Source organism: Chionomys nivalis, chromosome 8, assembly GCF_950005125.1.
Source record: "Chionomys nivalis chromosome 8, mChiNiv1.1, whole genome shotgun sequence".
Taxonomy (NCBI): domain Eukaryota; kingdom Metazoa; phylum Chordata; class Mammalia; order Rodentia; family Cricetidae; genus Chionomys; species Chionomys nivalis.
In genome coordinates, this window is record NC_080093.1 from 15,123,822 (window position 1) to 15,142,784 (window position 18,963).

The 18,963-nt window shown below is 40.3% G+C and overlaps 1 protein-coding gene across 8 annotated transcripts in view; it reads right to left on the bottom strand.

The window, feature by feature from the left end:
- Btrc (beta-transducin repeat containing E3 ubiquitin protein ligase) overlaps window positions 1–18,963 on the bottom strand; it is a 185,438-nt gene that overhangs the window by 54,122 nt on the left and 112,353 nt on the right. For 7 of the 8 annotated variants that reach the window (XM_057777411.1, XM_057777412.1, XM_057777407.1 and 4 more), the window contains one exon: window positions 12,928–13,017. The exons of the other annotated variant lie outside the window; for it this stretch is intronic. In XM_057777411.1, the coding sequence (XP_057633394.1) occupies window positions 12,928–13,017 (90 nt within the window). The remainder of the gene's footprint in view (window positions 1–12,927; window positions 13,018–18,963) is intronic. 8 annotated transcript variants of the gene reach the window in all.

Genomic DNA, 18,963 nt, shown 5'->3' on the forward strand with positions numbered 1-18,963 from the left:
AAGTGTTCAATTTTCTTTTCTTTTTTAAACATTTATTTATTTATTTATTATGTTTACAATATTCCGTCTGTGTGTATGCCTGCAGGCCAGAAGAGGGCACCAGACCCCATTACAGATGGTTGTGAGCCACCATGTGGTTGCTGGGAATTGAACTCAGGACCTTTGGAAGAGCAGGCAATGCTCTTAACCTCTGAGCCATCTCTCCAGCCCCAAGTGTTCGATTTTCTAAATACAGATATATAGTAAGTAATAATTGGTTGGGGTGGCAGGAAGGCTAGAAGTCAAAAGGACAAAGACCGTAAGAAGGGAGAGCAGAGTGGCTGGAGAGCACACCAGGTCTCAAAATACTACTGAAAGGCATTCTGGTGAGCAAGGATTTTGAGGTCAGAGAGCTCGCAATTCAAACTTCGATTCCATAACTTAAAGATGGGGGCGGGTTTTCAACTTCTCTGAGCTTCAGGGTTTAAAAAGGGGTAACAATTCATCTCAACATTGCATTTAAAACTGGCAACACAGAGCTAGTGCTACAGTCCCCAGTGCAGAGACCAAACACACAGCTAGAGTTACAGTCCCCAGTGCAGGACCAAACACAGATTAACGTAGTATTTGCTCTTCCTCCAACTTTTGAGTAGAAAACTTGAATTTAAAAAAAAAAAAAAAAAAAAGCATGTTTGGGACTACACATTTGCCTAGCATATACTAAGTCCTGTGTTAGATCTCTAGTGCCGGGGGTGGGGGATGGGGTTCTTCCATCTGAAAGCACATAAGAAACAAACTGGACATTTAACATCTTTACCTGGTGCTAGGTGTGTGGTGCACATGTGGTATCTGTACTCAGGAAATGAAGGAAGGATTCTGAGTTCCAGGTTAGGCTGGGCCATACAGACAGACTGTATCAAAACAAAATCCCAATTTAATATAGGAATGAAGGGATCTTCTTTGTGTGTGTGAATTTAGGATTATGATTGCCTCACAGGTTCAAATATTTCACAAGTAAGAACTTGAAACAAGCATGTACTGGCTGAGTTCCAAAGGCCTAATGACAGTTTCTCAAAGCTAAGCCCCATGACCTATGCTGAAGTGAGCAGAGTTTAAGGCAACGTGGTACTTTGCTGTTCTAGAAGGCAAAGGGAATTACTTACTTAGAGCTGCGCACTTATGAAATTACTAGCATTAAACAATAAAACCCTGCAAGACAGAACCCTAGCACTGATTCTAAGACATTCTCTCTGGAAAGGAACCTCCACAACAGGATGTATTGGCAGTCACAGGGCAGATGAACTCCAGACTCTTAGGAATGAAGGACATCACCATTAAATTCTTAGTGAAACCTGACACACACTGGGCAAGCATTTGCAAGCTGAGGTCACAACATGAGAATAAAATTTTACATGTATGGATCCTGAGCTCATGGGTACACCAAAAGGTTCAAAAGAAGGGTTCAGGTTCCACAACCTTTGTAAGTGATAATTTTACACCATGTGACTAAGAACATATTTATTCATGGAGAGCTTATGAACCCAGGCTTCTGAAACTGTCAAATACATAGAAAACGAGAATGTTTACACCTGCCAACATCCACCAGGACCCATAATAGCTTTAAGAATAAAAATATCTTTTCCACATTCAGGAATAGAGTGGGCTTTAATATGAATTAGTATATTGTTCAAAATATACTAATATGAACAATTGCGTCAATATGTTGAAGTATATATTGGGGGACTGCTGGACACTATCTGGTATCATGTCATTGACCCTAAAACTGATTTATACAAATTTCAGGCAAGACTCACTGGTAATTAAAGTTTTGTTCTGAAAGTATCAAGGCTTTCTGAAGAGAACAGGGAAGTCACACAAAAATCACTTTTGTGTTTTGCAAGACAGCATAATACTAGGGTCTTAAGTGTATAAAGTTTACCATACAGTAACAGGCCTAGAGAGTTATATAAATAAATTATGTTAAGTATAATCAATATTAGTTATAAATGATTAAATAAGTCCTATTAACTATGATGAAAAAGATTGTTTTCTACATAATATAAATATTTCATAGTATAGTTTAGACATTTTCCCACAAATTCTAACCTCAGATAGGTACATGATAACCAAATTGTATTAATCCATTTAGTAATGTCTAAGCCAATGAAATGTTCATAACAAGAAATAAAGCTTATTTTCTACTATTTGAATCCACCAAATAGCATGTACTAAATTACTTCCTTTTACATTAAGTCACCATGTTTAAAGGATGGAGACAAAGACTGGAACATTGTGAAATGTGATGCTATCATATACTTTTCCAAAGTTAAAACTTTCTAGAAAGACATAAAAAGCACATGCTGAGGCTGGAGAGACAGCTTAGTGGTCTAAGAACACTGCTGCTCTTTCAGAGGCCTTCGGTTTGGTTCCTAGCACCCACATGGTGGCTCACAACCATCCATAACTCCTGTTCCAGGGGGATCCATCACCCCCTTCTAACCTCCAAGGGTACCAAGCACACATATACATGCAGGAAAACACTCACCGACATAAAATAAAATAAAAAAAACCTCATTTGCTAAAACTTTCTCTCATTAATGCCTTCCATTGTACCACACAATTTTTCTATTATAAGGATGATTAGCAAGGTTGCAACATTAGTATAACTGAGCTTTAAATGAATGAATCAGGCTTTAAGTTCATGATTTTTATATCCCCTTCCTCCTTTCCATAAACATCATACTTGATTGATATTCAATTCTCAATTACATAAATTGAAATAACACAGTGCCAACACTGAGAAGCCAATGGCACAAGAAATATATAAACAAAACAGCAAATTCCCTAATAAACAGAACCTGGAAAGGAACACAATTCCAATACGCCACGGCTTGCTGCCTGGAATTTGCTCCTCTTTTAAATAACTCAAAGTGACAGAACACTCCAAACCAAAAAACCCTGTGTTACTTGAAGGAAAAACCCCACAATGAAGGAATAAGGTAGGGGTGACAGGAGAACTGTACAGAATTTAATTCCTATGGTTATTAATTTTGTTTGTTTGGTTTTGTTTTAATCAAAATGTAAAATCCAGAGTACAACACCAAAGAAAGTACTGGCACTCAAAATCCTAAATGATTCCTAATAGAATTACAGTTCATAGATTATTAATACATTGACTGTATTTGTGGCGTGACTTTGGAAAGGAGGGGTTATTTCTTACAGTCTGTAAATGAGCTCTGGAGCAGAATCAATGCCTACACACAGCAGGGGAAGGGCAAGTACCACAGGTTTCTTCCCCCCCCCCCCCTCGTTCAGAACTGTGCCTGGCACTGTGCGGCTGAGGTACTGCTTTCTCATGCCCTCTGTTTCTGGTCTTGCTAATTAAAAGGTTGATCACAGAGTAATGCTCTTCTCATTAATTTTGGTGTTCCGATTGGGCGGGATCCCTACTTACCCCACCTGATCTTTTCACACTGCTGAAGTTAATGTGACAGGAGCCCGAAGATGGATTACATGCTGCCATATTGCCCATCGCCTCCAATCAGGAGCTATCTGTGTAAACTGATTGTTCTAATTTGCTCTCATTATTTTTACAATATCAGGAGAAAATAACGCACACAGCTCACTGTCAAAGTCATGAAAATCAGCCATTAGTTAAACCCAGACACTCAGTGGCTTTATTAGAGGCACTGCAGTTTATTGATGTAGCTCCAGTCAAACAAGGCAGCATTCGCTTCAATAGAAGGAAATGTTTCTACAGAAAGTAAATATTCATTGTGATAATACCCACAGCAACAGGGTATTCTGGAGAATCCTGGGCCTATTTTGAAAGTGTGGTTTTGACACAAATCATGTAGCAATGAAGGACTGGGTTGGCATAAGAAAGTAGGGAACGTTTAATATATTCAGAAGCATGAAAACGCATCTATTAACTGACATCTGTAACGCATTCTTCATCTCCCTTACCTTGATAAATAAAAGCCTCAGTCTGTGACTACATACACCAATCAATAAGCAAGAGTAGCCCAAATATGCCCTATAATATTTTTATAAAACAGAAATATTATTACCTAGAAACCACAGCTATTTACATAAGAATCATACAGCTATATTTTAAATAACGTACTTTTATTCAATGCAAGTTTTCAACAAACTTAATCGGCAATCCTAGTATTACATATATTCGTAATGCATTTTAGAATTAAGATACTATGCGGGCAGTCTAGTGCAGTAAGCCAAACATCCTGGCTGCGTTTAAACCCTTTTAGTAAACAATGGTTCTTTAAAGTAGAAGGCAGGAGTTTACAGAAAGGTTTGATATTCAGAGATAACATTGAAGGGATTTGTCCTGGTCGTATGAATGAGCACACACACAGACACACAGACAGACACACACACACATACACACACACTATATATATATATATATATATATATATATATATATATATTTATATATATTTATATATATATTTATAAGAAAATGTTAAACTTCTAAAGAAAATAGGTAAACTTGGTATTTCAAGGCTTACCTAGCTAAGACCATTTGTTAAAAGGTTATCTAGATGCTACCCAAATAGCATTTTTAGGGAGTTGGAGATTGAGGGTATAAATAATAGAAACTGATGCCTTTTAAATAAAGGATCTAACCAATCCATATTTTCTCCTCATCTCTCTTTAGATCTAGATAGAAGGAAACATGGTTTCCTCTTGTATTCTTTCTACACTGAGATTCCTAGGTAATGTGAAGGCAAGAGGGTGCCCTTCTTGCTGCTCCCCTTTTAATGGCCACTTTTCTTTTTCTAAGAAACATGTGCCATGCTTTCTCCTTAAAATTCCTGCACTAAAAGACTGCACCATACTGCACTCCGCAAAACGTGCTGATGGCGCCAATTACAAGCCCCCAGCCGAACGCTCCAGCCCCCACCATTCGGGCAGATTTATGCGGACTCTTGCCGACGTTATTACAAGTCAGAGTTTATTGGGAAATTGTTACATTATGCGGAGTGTCTAACAAATTGCTTATGCTGCTATAATTGGATTACAACAGCCGCTTGCTCCCACCGGTAAGATTAGGCAAGTAGGACTCCTGCCGATCTCTGAGCGTTAGCAGTAATTTTATTTGCCTTGCCTCTCTCTTTCCTAACAACATGCCTCTCTCCCTGCCAGCTGTCTGCTGAAAAGGCACAGGCTTGTTCCTTGGCCCTAACAATGCAATTACAGCCCCGCAGATCGCACTGTTTGTGCATTAAGTACAGAGCCAAAACGAGGCGAATTGATCGTTTGACTTTTGGAGAAGCCATGTGATCTCTCTGTGCGGGTGATCCGACATGCATCAGTAGGCAATACTGCAGTCAATTCTTGATGAAGAACTTTGTTCTTTCACCTCTCTTCCTCATAACCTTTCCTTTCTCACTGAGGAAGACACTGACTGGGCTCATCTCATGCTGATGTAGATCAATCCACAAAGACAAACTCGATCCTATTGGCTCCCTGGCTAGATAGAAATGTGAACAGGGCCGGGCGATGGTGGCGCACGCCTTTAATCCCAGCACTTGGGAGGCAGAGGCAGGCGGATCTCTGTGAGTTCGAGACCAGCCTGGTCTACAGAGCTAGTTCCAGGACAGGCTCCAAAACCACAGAGAAACCCTGTCTCGAAAAACCAAAAAAAAAAAAAAAAAAAAAAAAAAAGAAATGTGAACAGGGTCTTCTGGCATCTTGAAAAGCCTCAGCCAGATAGATCAGTGGCTCCCAACAGCTGAAACATGCTGTCTTAATAACAAAACAAAACAACAAAACCACAAACCTTCACAGAGAGTTCACTGAGAAAGTTCACACAATCACTGGAGTTGAAAAAAACTGTGGAAAGTTTTTGGGTTCTGATCACACTGCCTTGGAATGGTTGTGTCAGAAACTCCACCTCTACTCAAGGGCTATCAAGAAGTAGCAATGAAACCTGTGCCTGCCTTTCTGCACAGATCTACTCTGCTGGAAGATGCTGGGGGCCAGTATGCACAATCAATGCAGTTGGAATCTAGGCTCAAGAACAACCAGGGTGAGCTCCACCCAGGGTAGAGTTGTCAACACATTTTGTTGACAGCTTTCAGTTTCTTGTTTCTTCTTGTACGTTTGACAATGAGTGCCGTGGCAACAAGACTGCACAGTAACTCTGCTTAGGACACCATTCGTGGAGATTCCTGGATGAGTCTGGACTTCTTACAATCAATTCTCTTTTGAATTTAAAACCGTTTGAATTTGACCAATTTTAACAGAGGCTAAGCTCTCTGCTGACACTTTCCTTATACACAGCATATGCACATTCAGGTTTCTGTTACATGACAAGTGTGTTATCAATCTGCTAATTCATTCTGTCCCAAGTCTTTTGAGACAAAAAGTCATGCACAACTAGACGGAATATATTTTCACACTCTTAATTTGACAAATATTATGAATTCTAACCAGTAAGTCACTTTATTCTGTATTTCTTAAAACCTTGGTAACCATTAACATTCAATTTATGGACTATTTAAAGATGAAAGAAAAGATGTTAATTCCGAATTTCATCCTTGCCCTCTTTAAAACAGTGTTAAACTTCCACGCTTTCCCAATCACATTGGCCTTGATGATACAATTACATCCTGCTGTGTTCACCACGAAGCTAACTGCAGATCTGTCAGAAGGGCCTGTGTGAACAGACATCTGACTTCCTACTTGTGGAACAGTATATTAAAGGAGCCTGTTAACATGTAGTTTAAAACTCAGAAGAAACTCTGAACAGCTGAAACGCCTTATAAATAGCACAGACCCAGAGGAAGTGCAAACGTCTGCATTGTGAATTGTAGATCTTAATTACCGACAATGGCTGCTACAGCAAGGAGCACGGAAAGAAAGTGAAACAGTTGTACTGTTCATAGTTGGCAATAATTCTTCAGGAAAATATTTACTATCAATCAGTTATGAGAAAAGGGACTCTGTGCTCGTAAAACAGCACGTTGCTTCTCATACCAGGACCATTTTGCTTCAGCATAATCTGAATTTAAACAGCTTGTTTCCTGCGGATATAATTTTGGAAATAAATAAAACAAGTCTTCTATCAAAATCCGGAGTGAGTGGGAAGGAACATCACATCTTTCTGTCTCAGTCAGATTCAAACAGATTATTAGTCTCAAGTAAAAAACAGTAATAACAAACAACAGAAATACAGAATGAACACAAGACCACTGAATGGACTTATTCTGAACAAAGACAGAACTCTTCCAGTCTAGGCCAGGTAGAGGTATCCTAACAACTCAATTTTAACTGTACATGTTTATGGAAGGGGTGTGAGGTATAAACGTAAGTTATGGAAAAGCCTTGAACTAAAATTTTCTGTAGTATTTCAATAAAGTCAATAATAAGATAACATAAAAATTAATGTTATCAGTTTTCTTTCATAATTAAAAAACATGAAGGTTGACAATTAGGTGCAATGTGATTATAGATTTTAAAGACTGAACTGACAGTCAATAATGACTGTCCATTTAAAACTACAATAAATATAGAGCTCATCATGGCTCCCACACAAATCTCATAAATGTTAGGGCTATGAGCAGATAAGATGCTTGAAAAGCAAACTAGCCAGGAGTGGTGGCGCACACCTTTTGATCCCAGCACTTGGGAGGCAGAGGCAGGTGGGTTTCTGTGAGTTCAAGGACAGTCTGGTCTACATAGCCAGAGCTACATCAGACAGACAGACAGACTGACTGACTGACTGACAGACAAAAAGGGCAAACTATATGCAAGACACTTCATGGCTTTGAATATTACCTGGACCCCTCTCCACTTTCATCTGTAGTATTTCTTTCAAGCTGAAGACCCAGGAGACTGCTGTCAACCTAAGGTGGCTTATGAAGCAGCTGTGCTTTCTTACACTTTACCGAGAATTAAAGGGAAAGTCCTTTCCACACAGGAACTGCAAGGCTACAGGGTAACTGGCAGAGGAAAGCTATACATAAAATGCTACAGGGTTCATCCCTGCTTTTGAGAAGGACTAATGTCTTCTGTAAAATGTAAATAAGTAATATTTAATAAAAAGGTTTAAGACTACAATTAGTATTTATATCCAACCCATAATTACTGACTGAAATTCAGTTGCTTTGAACTGTAAAAGGAAAACAAAAGCTAGCTTCACTGTATTACAGTGGCTCTCACACGGAGACAGCGTGACATGCAGGTGACACTGGAGCACAGTTTGAATAAGTATCAGACACTTGTACCAGATTCTGAAGGCAAGCCTCACAGTCACGTCACTGGCAGACAAAACTACTGTAAGAACTAAAGATGAAGAGCAAGAAATAGAGAAATGGTCACAGATCAACAAAAATAACTTTGAGTCATTTTTCCAAAGGTCAAGCAGTAAATGAGGCCAGGAGAGGCAGTGTGAAATCACGAGACAGATAGAACACGTTTAGCAGTAAGAAAGGAAAACTCACTGTTGCCATGCTAGTGGAGGCTGCTATTGCAGTAAACATTTTTGCAGTTACATATTTTTATTTGATGATTTGGCTCAAATTTGAAGCAATGAACTAGAAGACAGGATGTAGGCCAATAAAAGGAACCAGGAAGTTGGTTGTGTTCCAACTGGAAATTATAGAAATCATTATTCAATTAGAGTGGTTAAGGGGACAATGAAAGAAAATAGGTGTCAGAACAATGTTAAAACAAGCAAGAATGGGATGAGAAGGTCACCATCTGGGAGCAAGTGAAAGAGATTGATGAGCAGCAACGAGCAAACTTATTTCCTCACCCAAGAGCATGGAAGAAATTACACCACCATGCCAGATGCCAGAAGATTTCTAATTGTGTGCCACTGAAGTAAAGGTGGAAAAAGAAAGACAGAACAACAACAAAGAGCAAACCACACCACACTGCACAGATACACAGCAACATGGGGAAGGAGTGTAGGAACACTGGCTCCAAGTACATGAAGACAAAAGGAACAGATGCTCAGTTGGCCAGCTCTCAATGAAACTCATTAAAACTGTCACCCTGTCCTTGGATTGGTGCTCAGGCTAAGTTTTTGCCTTGTTTAGCCAGAAGTAACTCACTTGTGATGAAGTGAGAGCAGCGTGTCTGAAAAAAGGATTGAAAGAATATATTTTTTTTTTTGGATCTCTGTCTCCAGACACCAATGCTAAATATAAAACAGGGCCAAGTAGCACTTAGAAATTATTACTAAGTAACTGAAGAGTAAGTGTAAATTATGTTACTCTTTTTTTTTTTGTAGAAAATTAAGATGTGACCTTAAGACACAATTTGATGAACCTACCTTTTGTAGTTATAATTTAAAATAAATTCTGACATTTCTCATATGGCTAATTCCAATGGCTATAAACTGTATGTTTTCAGCAAATAAAGCAAGACCAGAGATTACCATGTGTTTTAGGAAATATAATAAAAATTATTGTTGCTCCTATATCCTGAACTACCTAGTTGTGAACAGAGTCTTCACGAACAGAGTTAGAACCCTAAGTAAATCTATGAATGGATTAATGAGAGATCCCAGAGGGCTTGGTCATTCCTTCCATCCTGAGATTATAGAAAGGCTCCATCTATGAAGAAGAGTAAAAATTTTTTTTTTCAAGACAGGGTTTTTCTGGAGCTTTGGAGCCTGTCCTGGAACTAGCTCTTGCAGACCAGGCTGGCCTTGAACTCACAAGAGATCCGTCAGCCTCTGCCTCCCAAGTGCTGGGATTAAAAGTGTGTGCCACCATCGCCTGGCAAGAGTGAACTTTCAACTAGACAGTGAATCTACTGTCACAATGATCTTCCCATTTGTAGAACTACAGAAAAATAAGTTATTATTTATAAGCTACCTTGTTTTTGTTGTTTGTTTTAAATTTATTTATTATGTATACAGTGTTCTGCCTGCAGCCAGAAGTGGGCACTAGATCACATTATAGATGATTGTGAGCCTCCATAAGGTTGCTGGGAATTGAACTCTTGACCTCTGGAAGAATAGTCAGTGCTCTTAACCTCTGAGCCATCTCTCCAGCCTACCTTGTTTATTTTTTGTTATAATAACACAAAAGAAATAAGACAGCTCTTCATGAATTTTATAACAAAGATGAAGTCCACATGACAAAGTCCTATCTCTAATAATGATAGCAAAATGATAATATCTAAAAATGATAGCCTGGCCGGGCAGTGGTGGCGCACGCCCTTAATCCCAGCACTCGGGAGGCAGAGGCAGGCGGATCTCTGTGAGTTCGAGGCCAACCTGGTCTACAAAGGGAGTTCCAGGACAGGCTCCAAAGCTACAGAGAAACCCTGTCTCGAAAAAACCAACCCCCCCCCCCAAAAAAATGATAGCCTGTGCATGACACAAGAGATTAAGCTGAAAGTTGAGAAAGTTGTAAAAAAAACCCTAAATGGGCACACTCATCCATTGCTGGTGGGAATGCAAACTTGTGCAACCACTTTGGAAATCAGTGTGGCGATTTCTCAGGAAATTTGGGATCAACCTACCCCAAGATCCAGTAATACCACTCTTGGGAATATACCCAAGAGATGCCCTATCATATGACAAAAGTATCAATTCAACTATGTTCATAGCAGCATTGTTTGTAATAGCCAGAACCTGGAAACAACCTAGATGCCCTTCAATGGAAGAATGGATGAAGAAAGTGTGGAATATATACATATTAGAGTACTACTCAGCGGTAAAAAGCAATGACTTCTCGAATTTTGCATGTAAATGGATGGAAATAGAAAACACTATCCGGAGTGAGGTATCCCAGACCCAAAAAGAGGAACATGGGATGTACTCACTCATAATTGGTTTCTAGCCATAAATAAAGGACATTGAGCATATAATTTGTGATCCTAGAGAAGCTAAATAAGAAAGTGAACCCAAAGAAAAATGTATAGTCATCTGCCTGGATAGGGGAAGTAGACAAGATTGCCGGGCAAAAACTGGGAACTTGCGGGTGAGGTGGCATGGGGCTAAGGGGAAATGGGGTGAGAAATGTGAGAAGGGGAGGATGGGAGGAGCTTGGGGGAATGGGATGGTTGGGATATAGGAAGGGTTGATATGGGAGCAGCAAAATACATATCCTAACTAAGGGAGCCATCTTAGGGTTGGCAAGAGACTTGACTCTAGAGGGGCTCGCAGGTGTCCAGGGAGATGTCCCCAGCTGGTACCTTGGGCAACTGAGGAGAGGGAACCTGAAATGACCCTATCCTATACTGATGAATATCTTGCATATCACCTTAGAACCTTCATCTGGCGATGGATCGAGATAGAGACAGAGACCCAATTTGGAGCAACAGACTGAGCTCTTAAGGTCCAAATGAGGAGCAGAAGGAGGGAGAACATGAGCAAGGAAATCAGGACCACAAGGGGTGCACCCACCCACTGTGACAGTGGAACTGATCTATTGGGAGCCCACCAAGGCCAGCTGGTCTGGGACTGAATAAGCATGGGTTGAAACTGGACTCTCTGAACATGGCGGACAATGAAGGCTGATGAGAAGCCAAGGACAATGGCACTAGGTTTCGATCCTAATACATGAACTGGCTTTGTGGGAGCTTAGCCTGTTTGGATGCTCACCTTCCTGGACCTAGATAGAAGTGGGAGGACCATGGTCTTCCCGCAGGGCAGGGAATTTGGACTGCTCTTCAGTATCGAGAGGGAGGGGGAATGGAGTGGGGGGAGGAGAAGAGGAGTGGGGATGGAGGGGAGTGGGGGGAGGGGGCAATATGTGGGAGGAGGGGGAGGGAAACGGGAAACGGGGAGAAGGCGGAAATTTTAATTAAAAAAGAATAAAAAAATACCCTAAATGGTAATAAAGATTATTTTTGCATAAAAATGAAGACAAACTCTAGAAATACAACTCATATTGAACATTATCCTCAAGACAGTAAAGCTAACAAAAACTCCCTCCAATCAATCTAGAAAACTGAAAGAAAAATTTTTAAGGTTTCTAATTTTAAAAAAAAATTATTTTCTATGTATGGGTGCTTTGCCTGTCTGTATTTCTGTGTACCATGTGCATGCAATGGTCACAGAGGCCAGAAAAAGACACTGGGTCCACAGAACTGGAGCTACAGATGATGTGAGCCATCATGTGGTGCTGACAAGGAACCTGGACCCAGGACAAGAGCAGTCCTTAACCACTGAGCCATCTCTCTAGTCCCGAAGATTTCTAATTTTTAATATTATCTTTGTAACAAGAGATACAACACACATTTATACATGAAAGACTTGGCCCCTATGTCAGTTAAACACACTTTTCCACTCAAAACCACCAAACATGACATTTCTTTTTTTTTTTTTTTTTTGGTTTTTCGAGACAGGGTTTCTCTGTGGTTTTGGAGCCTGTCCTGGAACTAGCTCTTGTAGACCAGGCTGGCCCCGAACTCACAGAGATCCGCCTGCCTCTGCCTCCCAAGTGCTGGGATTAAAGGCGAGCGCCACCACCGCCCGGCATCATGACATTTCTTAAGTAGCAGTGGCACCACACACCTGGGATCTCTGCAGCCATCCCATGCTGCTCACACTGCCACCATCAGTGTATTTCTGGTACGCTACACCTGCACTTGAAGGAGGTTAGGCAATCCCAGCACTCAGAAGGCAGAAGCAGGCAGACCTTGAGGCAAGCTTGGTCTACATTGTGAGTTTAAGAATAGCTAAGGCTACACAGAGAAACCCTGTCTTGCAAAAAACCAAAACTAAAACAATGAACAACAACAAAAATAAGCCACACAGAAAGTTACAAAACAAATTGTTAACAAATTTTACTGATCAGTATGACTGGAAGATTTGTTGCAGCTGAAGAGCTAGAAAACCCAACTTTCAGTTCACTCTGTATAAAGTAATGCCTGCCTACAGTCTTTTCATAAATATACAATCATACGATAGTCTGTCGCAATGTGGTATAATGTTAAGGGGTGAACACTGTTACTCACTTTGGCCACACAGTTTTCAGTCTTCATAGCAGTGCTTGTCAGACATACTGTCTCTTGGTTTATGCAGAGCCTGGCACAGCTGTTGTAAGTCTGTAGAGACAATTTTCAAGGAAAAAAAAATCACTTTTTTGTTTTATTTTGTTTTAGATACTGAAATACTGACAATAGCTGTCAGACTCTATTTCTCTAAATCAACATACAATTCTATTTATAAATTTGAGATTTGCGGCTGCTGAAGGAACAGTAGAGAAGAGGTAAGGATAGAGCCCATAGAAGCCACATGAACAAATGAGTAGGGATTCCATGGTATGAACAGGAGATAGAAGATTGGATACACAACATTTTTTTTAAAATGCAAACTTCAGTCAGATATGGTATAATCCTAGCACTATAGTGGCCAATGTGGGAAGACTGTAAGTCTGAAACTAGCCTGGGCAACACAGTGATACTGTGTCTGAAAATAAAATAAAAACAAGTGTTAAATTTAAGAACCCATGGTCTGTTTAAAATAGTAATTAATTATAAGCCAGACATGATGGCACACAGTGTAAACTATCACTGAGGAGGACTGTGAACTTGAAGCCAGACTAGGCTATATGACCAGTTCCAGATAAGCCTGGAATCCATAGCTGGACCTTGTTTCAACCACAACAGCAAAAGAAAAAAGAATGAAAGAAAGAGTAGGTCTGAAGTACACTTGGGAGCCTGACCAGAAGAGATTAAAATCAGAACTCTAGGATATGGACACAAATATTGACTATAGTACAGTTTTCTTTCATGGCAAAAAATGCTTTAATCCCCTTGCCCCCTGACAGGGTTTCTGTGTGTACCCCTGGCTGTCCTGGAACTCAAGAGATCTACCTGCCTCTCTCTCTTAAGAGGTGGGATTAAAGGTGTGCACACATGGCCAAAACACATTATTTTATTAATTAGTTAATTAATTTCGTTTTTCGAGACAGGGTTTCACTGTGCTGCCCTGGCTGTCCAAGAACTTTTTAGACCAGGATGGCCTCAAACTCACAGATGTCCACCTGTCTCTGCCTCCTGAGTGCTGAGATAAAAGGCGTGTGCCAACACTACACAACCGCAGTAAGTGCCCTTAACCTCTGAGCCCTCTCCAGACCCCAGTTATCCCTTTTTGAGAATGAATCTCACAATATAGTCCTGTTTGTGATTAAACTTATGGCAATCCCTCCTACCTCAGCTTCCTGAGTGTGCTTTCAATTTAAAGTTGTTGTGAATAGTATAGAATCTAAAGCACAGATCATTGTTCTCCACTTGGGTGTGCCATCAGAATCACCTGGGGGGCTTGATGAAGCACAATTTCCAGCAGATGCTGACACTTTTGGCCTGGGAATGGTCTTTGAGAACCAAGGTGATGACATTTAAGCCACAATCACTTAACATTGATTAAAAAAAAAAAACCCTATTTTATGAATAAAGAGAAATTTCATATTTACCGAAGTTACAAGGATGTTTTGTACTTCCTTAACTCAGCTTCCCCCTAATATGATATCTCCGAGAACATTTATCAAAACTAAGAAACCGGGGCTGTAGATGTAACACACTTGCCTACCATGCATTAAACTCTAGGTTCAATCCCCAGCAGCACACAATACTCAGGGAAGATAACTTGGAGCCAAAGCATGGTGGCATAGACCTACAGACCCTGCACTTCAGTGCTGATGTAAGAGGATGACTAGTTGAGGCCAACCTGGGCTACATAGAAAGACTCTGTTTGGGAGGGATTTTTTTTAAAGATTTTGTGTGTGTGTGTGTATGCCTCTGTCTCAGAAGCTGGAAGGGTATGCATGACTCCTCTGGAACAGTGGTTCTCCACCTGTGGGCTGGTGATGGAGGAAGAAACTGCTTGGCCTGATAGGTTAGAACATAGGTGGGTGGAGTAAACAGAACAGAATGCTGGGAGGAAGAGGAAGTGAGGTAAGATGCCTCAGACAGACTCCATAGCTCTCTTCTCTGAGGCAGATGCCATGAAGCTCCGACCCAAGATGGACGTAGGCTAGAATCTCCCTGGTAAGTCACCACCTCGTGGTGCTACACACATTAATAGAAATGGGCCAAGCAGTGTTTATATGAATACAGTTTGTGTGTTGTTATTTGGGGGCATAAGCTAGCCAGGCGGCCGGGAGATGGGTGGCAGGAATGCAGCCCGCAGCTCCTTCAACAGGCTGGGATGGCCCTTTCACAAGGGCTGCCTAAGACCATCGGAAAACACAGATATTTACGTTACTATTTATAAAGGTAGCGAAGTTACAGTTATGAAGTAGCAACAAAAATAACTTTATGGTTGGAGGTCACCACAACATGAGGAACTATACTAAAAGGTGGTGGTATTAGGAAGTTGAGAACCACTGCCTTGGAACTACAGGCATTTGTGAGCCACTTAATGTGGGAGCCAGGATCTAAACTTGGATCCTCTGCTAGAGTAGTTAAGTGCTGGGTAAAACCTTCAATCACAAAGGGCTGTGTAACGTGACAGTCCATGAAGTGTAGACCTCATGCAGTCTCCTCCTGTCAGCAACTTGGTCTGCATTTGTTTGTCGTACCTCCTCAGTCTTCCATAATCCGGCACAAATTCTCAGTTTTCCTTGTCTTTCATGACTGACACTTCTAAATCAGTTAATCAATAGGATCTCCCTCAACTCATGATCGGAATGAGGTCATTATTTGAAGGATACCAGTGAGATGACAGGCCCTTCCGTCTCAGGGCATCAAATCAAAACATGTGTTAACAGTTCTTCTGATATTTGCCTCCACCACTCGGCCATGCTGGGAATGTGTAATTTCCCCTTTGGGAATTATTAAATAGATTACAGAAAATATTTTGAGGGTATGCAAATAGTTTCTACTTTAAATTTCTGCCACTAATTCTAGTAACCTTTGAAGGATCTTGCCTATAGTAACTTTCTAATGGTGAATCTTAAACTTCTTCTTCCGTCTACATTTTTATAAATTGGAATCCTTCTGTAGGGAAGAATTGTGTCTTCTCACATTTATTTATTCACTCACTTGTCAGTTTATAAAAGCATAAACAGAATTCTAAAATTTGCTTTTGGCCAATTATTATTTTTCAAAAAATTGGTAGAAAAAAAAACCCTTTTCATCTGTAGTTCTAGCTCTCACTAACAATATTAGTCTTCTTTTAAACAAGTTGAAACATTTTCTTGTTTCATTTATCATTTAAATTGAAATTATTTCAAAACATATTAAAAGTATTTTTAAAATTTTTCTTATTTTATGTGTATAAGTGTTTTGCCTGCATGTACACATGTACAATGCATGAGTATGTGTGCCTGGTACCTAAATAAGCCAGAATACACCAGAACCCCTGGAACTAGAGCTATGGACAGCTGTAAATTTCCATGTGGGTGCTGGGAACTGAACGTAGGTCTTCTCCAAAAGTATCAGGTGATCTTAACCCCTAAGCCATCTCTCTGGTCCCATTAAAATTATTCTTATAAGGAAAATGTGGTACATTTACACAATGGAGTACTACACAGCAGAAAAAAATGACATTTTGAAATTTGGAGGCAAATGGGTGGAGCTAGAAAATATCATATTGAATGAGGTAACCCAGACCCAGAAGGACAATTATTATGTGTACTCACTCATAAGTGGTTTTTAAACATAAAGCAAAGAAAACCAGCCTACAAATCACAATCCCAGAGAACCTAGACAACAAACAACAATGAGGACCCTAAGAGAGACATACATTGATCTAATCTACATGGGAAGTAGAAAAAGACAAGATCTCCTGAGCTAATTGGGAGCATGGGGACCATGGGAGAGGGTTGAAGGGGAGGGGAGAGGCAGGGAGGGGAACAGAGAAAAAGGTAGAGCTCATTAGATCAATTAAAAACTATTCTTATAAAATATTTTTAAAAATACACAAGAACTAATAATTATTGAATAAACTAATAAAACTTATGGCAAAGAATTCTGTTTTTTTTTTTTTTTGTTTTCAGGATGGTTAGTGGTCTATGCTTATAATCTCAGGATTTTGGAATTAGCATGGGCTACATAAACCATGTCAAAACGTGGGAGAGAGGTTGGGGATAAAGGAACACAACAAAAGAATTCCGATTCCAACAATGGCAGAAATGTTACAATGAGTTAACCTTGCTCTGGATAACAGCTTAACTAAGGCAAAATATATTTCAAACTATGCGAGGCACTGAAAATGGGTGGAAAAGGGAGGGGGGGCGCTGAAAAAGAACTACATTGGGTAAGATGTGAGTCTGTTTCTCCAGGAACCACTCAATAGTCCAGTCAGCGCAAGGTGATGGTAAATACAACAGTCGGGCAAGCCACAGTCTACTGGGTTGAGCTATCAAAGCATGGAGTTCAGAACAGTGGCTGGCAATTGAGAACAGAAATTCCACAGAGGAGAGAACCACAACGGAAGGAAGAGGTATTAGAAAATACATTTAAATTCTCCTCAAATCCATGTTTAACACCCAAACGACATACATTAAGGGAAACTGAGAATTTCAATGGGAAGAGCAGCTGGAAGACTGAAGGAACTGAGTCAAGACTCCAGCTTGTGCCCATGAGATCAGGTAAGAATTTAGATTCCTACCTCATTAGAGGGATACAGAAAGGATCTCAGGCTTCCCCCTGACACTGAAAAAGACCAGGAGTTGAGATGACAAAATGTTCTAAGGGAGCTGCTTTAGGCATATGGATAAAACAAACACACTCGTCATTTTCAGATGTAAGGCCAAGGAACCACAAGGCCATATTGAACTGTTAGTATTTTAAGAAGAGACAGATTCAGAGTTTCTATAATGAACAATTTACACTATCTAATATAAAAATCACCACACTTGTAGAGCAGTCAAGAAGAAGAATATACAAAATGACCTATCTGAATAGCACTAAAGAGGTCTTTAATCTGTTCAATGAAATATTTAATGAAAGATAATGATCATAATGAGCAAGGAGATGGAGAAACTTTCACCAGAGAAGGAAACCTAGAGACAGACAGTATGGTGGGACATACCTGAAACTCAAGCCTGTAACTTCAGTTCCAAGAGATCTGACACCCTCTTTGCCTACACATTAGATCCACAGGCATGCATACCTGTGGAAACAGACACAGACAGACCTCCCCCCCCCCTCTCTCTCTCACACACACACACACACACACACACACACACACACACACACACACACTTTATTTTTTGAAGAGAAATATAAGACAAATCTGGAAAAAACTGCTTATTAAAATAAAAAGATATGTGAGGAGGCTGAGGCAGGAGGATTGCTGAGAGTTGGAGGCCACCATTGAATGACTATACAGTGTGTTCTATGTAGCATAGTGTACAGAGGAAGACGTCTTCTAAAGGAAGGAATAAAGAAGGGAAAGGGCAGGGAGCCAGGAGAGCTGTACTGAAGCTAGCCCGGGATCTACAGTGAGATGCTGGTTTAAAACAAATGCAGTGAGCTTGAGCCTGTGATTCCAGGCAGAGGCTGAAGAATCCAGGGCTCAGTGTCTGACAGTCTGTCTTGAAAAGCCAACACCTGGGGCTGGAGAGATGGCTCAGAGGTTAAGAGCACTGCTTGCTCTTTCAAAGGTCCTGAGTTCAATTCCCAGCAACCCACATGGTGGCTCACAACCATCTGTAATGAGATCTGGTTCTCTCTTAACTGGCCCTCAGGCAGGCAAACCACTGTATACTTAGTAAATAAATCTTTAAAAAAAAATTTATGCCCTGGCAATGCTGAATGTATGGGCAGTCCGTATATGAAGAAAAAAAAAAAGAAAGAAAAAGAAAAGCCAACACCAGGTGGCTGGAGAAATGATTCAGTGGTTAAGAGCACATTCTATTCGTGCAGGGCCCAAGATGGGTTCCCAGCACCACATCGTGTAAATCACATTTCCTGTAACCCCAGTTCATGAAATCCATTGCTCTCTTCTGGCCTATGAAGGCACCTTGTATGCACATGTACAAACCCCAGACACATTCACATAATTAAAAATATAAACAAAATAAATATAAAAAACTAACCAAA